Here is a 9159-nt window from a genome sequence, read left to right as displayed (position 1 = left end):
AGTTGCCTAGAATGTGCCTATTACTCATTGCCCTGGAGCGTTCTAATGATCATTACACCAATGGTGAACCTACATCAGACAGAACTGCCATCAAGGTATCAATCTGTTCCATACCAAACAGCAAAAATCTCACTATTTTATCATTCGGTCAGGAAAAAAATGTGTCGTTTAATAACTGTGCCAGACATGTTGACTATCCAAGGTGCAAATCACTTAAGAGCCTTTGTCACCTGGCTTCTTCTTGCTCGTCTTCTCTATCATCGTCTCCACAATCATTGCTGTCTCTTCATACGTCTGAATTCTATCGTCTGAAAATTTCTCAATGGACTCCACCACTTCCACCTTCTCGTAGCTCAGGGAACTGGGCAAACTTGGTTCCCTGAACAAAAGGTCTTCCTTATCTTTGTCGTACTCTGCCTCTTGAAGGACTCCTGGCTCTGTTACGCTTATTAGACTAGGGGAAGGGACTGTCTCAGGCTCACAGATGTCTGGATACTTTGGGGGTGGCTCAGTTTTTCCTGTTGGTTTTTTGCCCCATTCAAGCACTTCTTCTTTCTCTTCTTCTTTCAGTTTTTCTGGGTATTCAAACTCTTCCCTTCTTTCACAGACACCCTCTTTCTCTTTTTCTGATGGTTCGGTGGGTTCTGGCAGCTCCGGTATTGGCACCACATCACCACTGATTGTTACCTTCCCATTGCTGGTGGAAACTATGATCCCTCCCACAGCTGGGACGGCGGAAGGCAAGATGCAAGGCTCTTTATAACGTTCTTCCTCTGTTACCAGCACGTAACGCCCTTTGGCGTAGGAATCAGGTTTAGGCTCTGGTTTCTTGTAGACTTTTATTTTCTCCCTCACAATGTTACACAATTTATCAAAGGCTTTGCTTATCTTGGCTCCATCAGGTATATCCTCTGGAACCTTTTCTTTTTCATCAGATTCGAATCCTTCCCACCCAGGTTCACATATGACTGTGCTTTCGTGCTTAAAATCTAGCTGATCTTGGTCAAAACCTTCCAGAGTTCCTTCGTGCATTTTTTCAGGTGAGAGACCATCAGTTATATCTTTAGATGTGATCTCCTTTCTCCTGGAAATTTTCTTTATCAGAGCTTTTTGTCTGGGCTTTGCACTGGCAATATCTTGCATAGCCTGGGTGATATCTAGAGAAAATCAAACAAAGCAAACAACAAACAATACTGAACACAATTGCTGCAAAGGGTAAAGCCATCTCTCACCCTCACTGCTGACTGTAGGTGAACTGCATGCTACAGCGAATGTGAGCATATTTCCATTTGCACTTTAGAGAGCCTGTTCTTTTGCTTGGGCCCTATGGCCATGTAGCCATCTTGCATCTGAGACAGCCACTTCCATACACAATTTGAAGACGTGGCAACTTTGCATATAAAAAAGGCAGCTGTATAAAACATTCACCTACCAAGACTGTATTAATGTTCAAGAGGGGCATTTAGAGCTTGAGAGTGCAGTATGATTCAACACCTTCCTCTCAGGCCTCTTGGCAGAGTTTCGTTCCATTAACTAGATAAATAAACTGGTCTCCTAATACAGATACTAAAGGTGCCCAAGGTTAGTCATAACGCAGCAGTAGGACTAAGTGGTCATGGCTTGTCTGCTGTGTAACAACTCCAGAAGCTGCTTGGGTTAAGGGGAAGAAAACAAAGCAAAACAAAGTAAAATAGTATTTAAAAGCTTCCCACTGAACGCAAGGTTGCTGGGTGGGAGGTCCAGGTCTGGCCAGAAAGGTGAGTGTTATCATCATCTCTTCCACTGTTTTCTGAAGACTGGCTCTCTGATGAGCTCTCTGAGGGTATCACCTAGAGGACCTCCCACAGCGGGAGAGTGCCTTGTTTTTGGACCCCAGTGAGGCTAAGAGTGAACCAGGTACATCCTGTCATGGCAGTTTTGGGTATGGCCAGATGCAGGGAGTGAATCAGAAAGGACCAGGTGACAACCAGTGGCCCTAGGAGCAGAGGGGTATAGAGTAGCTGGCTAGCTTGGGTGCAGTTCTGAGGAGCTATATTTCAGCATTGCTTGAACACTGATGTACATATTTAGGCCCATGTGGAGAGGAAACCTTGCCTGCAGCCATTATTTCTGATTTCCTGCGGCAGTTATTAACCACAAGCCCCATGCTATTTCAGTAGCAGCATCAGAAGGAGCACAGGAAGCCTAGTGATTTCCATGGTATGAACAACTAGAGGAAAGGGAGGCAGAGAGATTGATACTGGGAATTACTGGAACACAGGAACAGACAAATATTAATTTGCTTTCCTGAAGACAGCTGCACTTGTCGAATATCATGGATATAGTAATGCACATAAAATGCCCTGTTAGCCTTATGGATAATAAGCAGAGGTGTAGTTAGAGACAGGGCTGCATCTTCAGGGGGTATAAAACAGCATACCTCCACTGGCTTTGTGGGACAATAGCTATTTACAGTTGCTGAGGATTTGGCCTTGTGCATTGCATTATGGATCCATTTCATTTAAAATTGCTACATGCCAAGGAGCAGCTGGAAAAGCTGCACCTGCACTCTAAAAAATCTCTCATTTGACACAAGACAATTTATCCTTAGTCCCAGGGATAGTTCATTGCTAGTAAAACACCAGTGTTCCTTGAATTTATGTTATATTAAGTCATGCCTTATGTTCTTACCTACACTGCCTTTCTATGAAGCATCTCTCCTCTTTAAGACCATCTTCTCTGTTTTAGTCCTGGCCATTTACTGGTCAGCAGGTTTACAAGCATCCTAATTCTAAACAAGCCATCATACAACACAGAGGAAACACCATTCAGGTGAAACCAGGCCATGGCACATAAACACAACCAAAAAATGTCCTCTGCTTTCTTCCAGCACTAAACATGCCCTGATGTTGTTTTCAAATTATTAAGATGTAAAACAACAACTTGCAACAAGCCAGCAAACAAAACCAGCTCTTTCTGAAGTTTCAGGTATCTTTTCGACTTTGCTTACTTTTGCAATTTACTTTTTAGCCCATCAACAGAATGAAGAAACGTCTTGATTGTCCGAAAGCCAGCTGAGGTAAGCTGAAATCATCTCGTGTACCTAGCAAGCTTTGAATCAGGCTGTTACTGCTGGTGTTCATAAGAGATACAAATGAAAAACTGGCTTTAAATACAATGATGCTACTCCTGACAGACACAGGAAAACATGTCACAGATTTACCTCTTCCCCTTGGAGCTTGAGGCTGGACAGGTCTATAGATCTGCGTGAAGAGCGTGACTGGAGTTCCTGCTATGGCGGAATTTAACCTGGTAGAGAAGATGTGCGTCAGTCAGACCTCCCCTCCTCATTTCCATCAAGAGCAAGTGCAGTTGTACAAAATGAAGCAAGAGGGTTAAATAAATGTATTCCTCTGTGGTGAGGAGTTGTGGAGCATGATGTGAGCCTGTGTCTTGTCTGGTGAAAATCAACACCACCGGTTTCCACCAGCAGAAGACCTGGCATGCTCTGTTCCATTGGGCAAAATTACACAGTTAATAAAAAAACTGTGGCAGCAGGCTTGTCATTTACCAAACAATTTTGAAAGGGCAAGAAGATTTTGAAAGGGCAGGTAGGCAATTCATGCCTCTCAGAGGTCAGCCAGACCTCTGCCTCCACCTGTACCTTTACCTCCCATTTATGCCTTTAATGACTGTCGAGCAAGAACATGGATCATACGCTCTGCCCAGATTAAGTGGTCATCTACTTTGATACAAATGAGAAGGTAGCCAACTGCCTTCAGCTGGATTCGTCAAGCCTAAGGCTGTGAGATGGTGCTCTGTGCCTTTTCCTTTACTGAAGCTCCCTCTCGTGTTCCAGGTGGTCTCTGCACTCACTCACTCCAGCTCCGGTCAAAGGGGCCTGCACAGCGCTCCTGAAGACAGCAGTGGGACCCCCAGGGAAAGTCTTTTTGTAAAAGAACACCACTGATGTGTTAGTGGAGAAGGAGACAGGTGATAACTGAGTCAGAGAAAAAAGACGCATCTGTATATTTTTCCTTTTTGGTGTTTTAAGAGTGCATCTTATTGCCAAGGGGAAAAAAAAGCCTTGGCAGGTCCCTAAGTTCTGTAAAATGAGAAAAAAGATTTGAGATGCCAATAAAAAGCTAATCTCGTGATGACTGCCTCTTTGACAAGGGAATCCGAAACCACAATGTCAGATCCTGTGGTTTTTGAGCCTGCCAATGAATGGAAAAATCTTGGCTTATAAAACGTGCTTCAGTTCACATGGTTCACTTATGGAACAGCATCCAGTCCAGTACAGTGAAAGGGACACAAAGGTGAAGCTGCCAAGTCTGTAAGTTCGATGATGGTGTCAGTGATCCTTTGAAGAGAAATGGCTCCTTCTGTACTTCTCCCCAGAGCTGACTGAGTCTCTAGGAAGAAATACGCTATCCCTTGCCCTAGCATCCAATTTCCAGCACATGTGCAAATCTGTTGCTCAATTTCTATACCACAAGAAAAAAAAGCATAATCTAGATTTGCCTATGGCCAAGATTTTTAGATTTACCTGTTCTCTCTGAGCCACCTTAAATGGGTTTGATTTTTCAAAGAATGAAGGGCTGACAAATCCTTTGTGAAAAAGGTTAAGCCAACGAGGAGAGATGTGCTGCTGAACCTTGTACTAACAAACAAAGAAGGTCTGGTTGGAGATGTGAAGGGTGGGGATAGCCTTGGCTACAGTGACCATGAGATGGTGGGAGTTCAGGATCCTACAAGGAGGAAGCAGGGCAAAAAGTAGGATCGCAACCCTGGACTTCAGGAGAGCTAACTTTGGCCTCTCCAGGGACCTACTTGGAGGAATCTCATGCGGTAGGGCCCTTGAAAGAAGGGGAATCCAGGGGAGCTGGTTAATATTCAAGTATCACCTCCTCCAGGCTCAAGATCAGTGCATCCCTCTGAGTAAGGAATCCAGCAAAGTGGGCAGAAGACCTGCATGGATGAGCAAGGAACTCCTGACAAAACTCCAACAGAAGAAGGAAGTCTACAGAATGTGGAAAAGGAGACAGGCTACTCGGGAGGATTACAGGGACAATGTCAGAGTATGCAGGGATGCGTCAAGGAAGGCTAAGGCCCATTTGGAATCAAATCTACCAAGGGATGTCAAGGACAACAAGAAGGGCTTCTTCAAATCCATCAGTAGCAAAAGGAAGACCATGGGAAACGTGGGCCCACTACTGAATGGGGCAGGGACCCTGGCAACAGAGGACACAGAGAAGGCAGAGTTGCTGAACACCCTTCTTTGCTTCAGCCTTCACTGCTAAGGCCAGCCCTCAGGAATTCCGGACCCTGGAGACCAGGGAGAAAGTCTGGAGAAAGGCAGACCCTCCCTTGGTTGAGGAGGATCAGCTTAGAGATCATTTGTCCAAACCTGACATCCATAAATCCATGGGCCCTGATGGGATGCACCCACGAGCGCTGAGGGAGCTGGCAGACATCATGGCTAGGCCACCCTCCATCCTCTTTGAAAGGTCCTGGCAATCAGGAGAGGTGCCGGAGGACTGGAAGAAAGCCAGCGTCACTCCAGTCTTCCAAAAGGGCAAGAAACAAGACCCAGGGAACTACAGGCCTGTCAGCCTCACCTCCATCCCTGGAAAGGTGATGGAACAGCTCATCCTGGAGGCCATCCCTAAGCATGTGGAGGACAAGAAGGTGATCAGGAATAGTCAGCATGGCTTCACCCAAGGGAAATCTTGCTTAACCAACCTGATAGCCTTCTCTGATGGGATGACTGGCCGGGTAGATGAGGGGAGAGCAGTGGATATTGTCTACCTGGACTTCAGCAAGGCTTTTGAAGCTGAATTGAGAACCGGCTGAATGGCAGAGCTTGGAGGGTTGTGATACGTGGTGCAAAATCTAGTGGGAGGCCAGTAACTAGCGGTGGACCCTAGAGGCTTAGACTGGGTTCAGTATTGTTTAACTTATTCATCAATGACCTGGATGAAGGGACAGCTTGCACCCTCAGCAAGTTTGCTGATGATACTAAACTGGGAGGAGTGGCTGACACACCAGAAGTCTGTGCTGCCATTCAGAGTGACCTGGACAGTTGGGTGGAGAGGAACCTCATGAAGTTCAGCAAAGGCAAGTGCAAGGTCCTGCACCTAGGCAGGAAGAACCCCATGCACCAGTACAGGCTGGGGGGTTGACCTGCTGGAAAGCAGCTCTCTGGAGAAGGACCTGGGAGTCCTGGTGGACAAGTTTGACCATGAGCCAACAATGTGCCCTCGTGGCAAAGGTGGCCGTTGGTATCCTGAGCTGTGTTAGGAAGAGTGTTGGCAGCAGGTCGAAGGAGGGGATCCTCCCCTTCCACTCATCCCTGGTGAGGCCTCACGTGGAGTACTGTGTCCAATTCTGGGCTCCCCAGTACAAGAGAGACATGGCGCTCCTGGAGAGAGTCCAGCGGAGGGCTACAAAGAGGATGAGGGGACTGGAGCATCTCTCCTGTGAAGAAAGGCTGAGAGAGCTGGGCCTGTTTAGCCTGGAGAAGAGAAGATCGAGGGGCAATCTCATCAATGTTTACAAGCATCTGAAGGGAGGTGTCAAGAGGATGGGGCCAGATTCTTCTCTGTGGTGCCCAGCGACAGGACAAGAGGCAACAGGCACAAACAGGCAGTTCCATCTGAACCTGAGGAGAAACTTCTTTCCTGTGAGGGTGACAGAGCACTGACACAGGTTGCCAAGAGAGGTTGTGGAGTCTCCATCCTTGGAGATATTCAAAACCCATCTGGATGTGATCCTGTGCGTTCTAGGTGTGTTCTAGGTGTCCCTGCTTGAGCAGGGGGGTTGAGCTAGATGATCTCCAGAGGTCTCTTCCAACCTTGGCTGTTCTGTGATTCTGTGAACCCAATCCTTTTGGAAGTGTCACTGTTTGTATTCCCCAGATCATATTGTCGCTTTATAAAAGCTGGCTAATAAAACATGACATTTGGGAGCATATTCAATGCTTCCTGCAAATGCCTGATCAGATGAAAACTGACTAGTCTCCCTTGGAAAATATTTGAGGTATCAGTGGTATTAATGGCAAAATGAGAGTCTGGCCCATATGCAAAACACAGTTACTCTACCCATGGCCTCTCTAGGCTACTCTGTGAGACCCAGAAATTGAGATAATTTTTTTTTCTCTGGAAGGAGGATATATCTAGATACTCACATCTAGATCTACGTGTCTAGCTCAAGACTGCAAGCTCTGTACAGTCAGGAGAAATATGCATGTTTCCACTTAAGATGCTGAGAATTACCCTGATCAGACACTCTTAATTAGAAAGCTTAGTGTCCAAAGCCAGATGCCAAAAGTTAGACGAAATGATCTATTCCCCCATTTTAATCTACCTATGTGATTGGGTACCTACCTAGATCTACAATCTACCACATTATCCATTAGTGAATAGCTTTCTCCTGCATCTTCTAGATCAGCTAGAACAGTATTTTTGGCCATTCAGGGGTCCATTTCTCCTGCATTTGCCTGCCCAGGCTGTACTACACACTGCTGCGGAAGGTCAGCTCGTTTCCTCTTGCGATGTTAGTGGTTGACATTAGAGGGTGCTAGTTTCCCTTCGGAGGACTGCGTCTCATTTAAATACAACTCCAGTCCCTGCAAATTTATTCTATTCTACCCTTTCCCCTTGCTTGCCTAAGAATTGCTGTGAGTGCTTTGCTATACAAAACATTTGCCATACCTGAGCCCTGCAAGACAAGCCTGCCTAAAATGTGCCAGCAAGATTCACTTATACACGCATGCAACCAGCTGCAGTTGTATGTGCTGGGCTATCCTGTGTGGCTTGAGAGGTGCAATTATCATGCAGCAGCTAGTAAGCTTGTAAAAAATAGCTATCTGTGAGGGCTGTAGTGTTGGAGTTTCCTAGCAGTGAAGAGGACAGTCAGTTTTCTTTCATTTTTACCTGACCCTTGAGCACTGTGGTGCTGAGCCTTTCCTTGGTAGTGACTTGAATGGATTTTGAATCAATTGGAAAACTAGCGGTATGAAATGCCCATAGCTTTAGGTGGGTAAAATACAGAAATCTAGCCTTACCGGCTGTCCTCGTTCTCAATGATACGTTTGTACCGTTCCAGCTCATTCTCTAGGGACTGCTGATAGACTGCCAACTGGCGACAGTCAGTTGTGTACTTTTCCAAGATCCTTTCGGCATCTTCTATCCCCTTCCTAAGGTTTTCAATCTGCTCATTGTAGAGCTGAATTTCATCATCATAACTCTCCTGGGTGTTTTTAATCACTTGCTCCAGCATGGTTGTCTGGTAAACAAAGTTGGTGGATGAAAGAAACAGTTTAAAAGTATTCGGTATTCCTATTTGATACATATTTTAGAATCATTGTTAAAGGCAAGACATATTTCATCAAGATGCTAAAGCAAGCAGGATATTCAGCTTACTGGGAAGCAGATTGCTATAATATATAATGATCACAGGACTGCTTGAAGCTGTCTTTCTCAGGGATTCAGGGAACACCATGCTCAAATGGCCCTCAGGTTCCCGTGGACCTGCTCTGAAGTCCAGGCCTGAGGCTGCGCTCTTGAAGCAAGGAGATAGTTTCATGGCATTTGTTTAGCTGTTCAGAATCCATTAAAAAAAAAATCCCTTATCTATTCCAAGGCTCTTATTCCACAATAAAAACTACAAGATCAGCATGAACCAGAAATCATGCCAGGAGACAGAAAAACAGCTGTGTGATGCCTCCTTCCCTGTGCAGCGGGGAGCTGGCTGATGTCTCACCATGCAAACTACAGCTCACTGCAACAGCTGGAGAGCACGTGGGGTCTTAAAAGGAAGAAGAGCAACCTCCTGGTGTGAAGTGTACATGAAATTCTTAACCAGGAAGATGTGCATGGGCAAAACCAGTTCTTCCTTAATTGTGGTCCACAGACCAAGCACTGAAGGCTAAAGAAGAATTTTTTTAAACAAAAAGCTTCCCTTTTGCAGTTAATTCCTTGCCTTTTTGAGTGTAGTAATAATAATAAAAAAACCTGTTGTGCAGCAAGCCTAAACACTAGCCATGAGAGCGCACATTAACCAGGAGGTGGCGATGAGTCCCTTGTGAGCGCAAGGGAAAGAACTTAGACTGTGCACGTGCACTTCTGCTGTCATTTTCTTCTGCTATTTTTTTGGCTATTTATTATAGTTTCTTTA

At 45.6% G+C, this 9159-nt stretch overlaps 1 protein-coding gene across 1 annotated transcript in view; it reads right to left on the bottom strand.

Annotated features, from left to right (window-relative positions):
• Positions 1 to 213: 213 nt before the first annotated feature.
• BFSP1 (beaded filament structural protein 1) overlaps positions 214 to 9159 on the bottom strand; it is a 30234-nt gene continuing 21288 nt past the window's right edge. Inside the window, exons 6-8 of the mRNA XM_009673925.1 lie at positions 8048 to 8268; positions 3203 to 3288; positions 214 to 1157 (exon numbers count right to left, since the gene is read on the bottom strand). Coding sequence (XP_009672220.1) covers positions 214 to 1157; positions 3203 to 3288; positions 8048 to 8268 — 1251 coding nt within the window. The remainder of the gene's footprint in view (positions 1158 to 3202; positions 3289 to 8047; positions 8269 to 9159) is intronic.

The sequence above is a fragment of the Struthio camelus genome, chromosome 3 (genome assembly GCF_040807025.1).
Source record: "Struthio camelus isolate bStrCam1 chromosome 3, bStrCam1.hap1, whole genome shotgun sequence".
Taxonomy (NCBI): Eukaryota; Metazoa; Chordata; class Aves; order Struthioniformes; family Struthionidae; genus Struthio; species Struthio camelus.
Note: the sequence above shows the minus strand (reverse complement) of the source record. Positions and strands in the feature narration are given on the sequence as shown.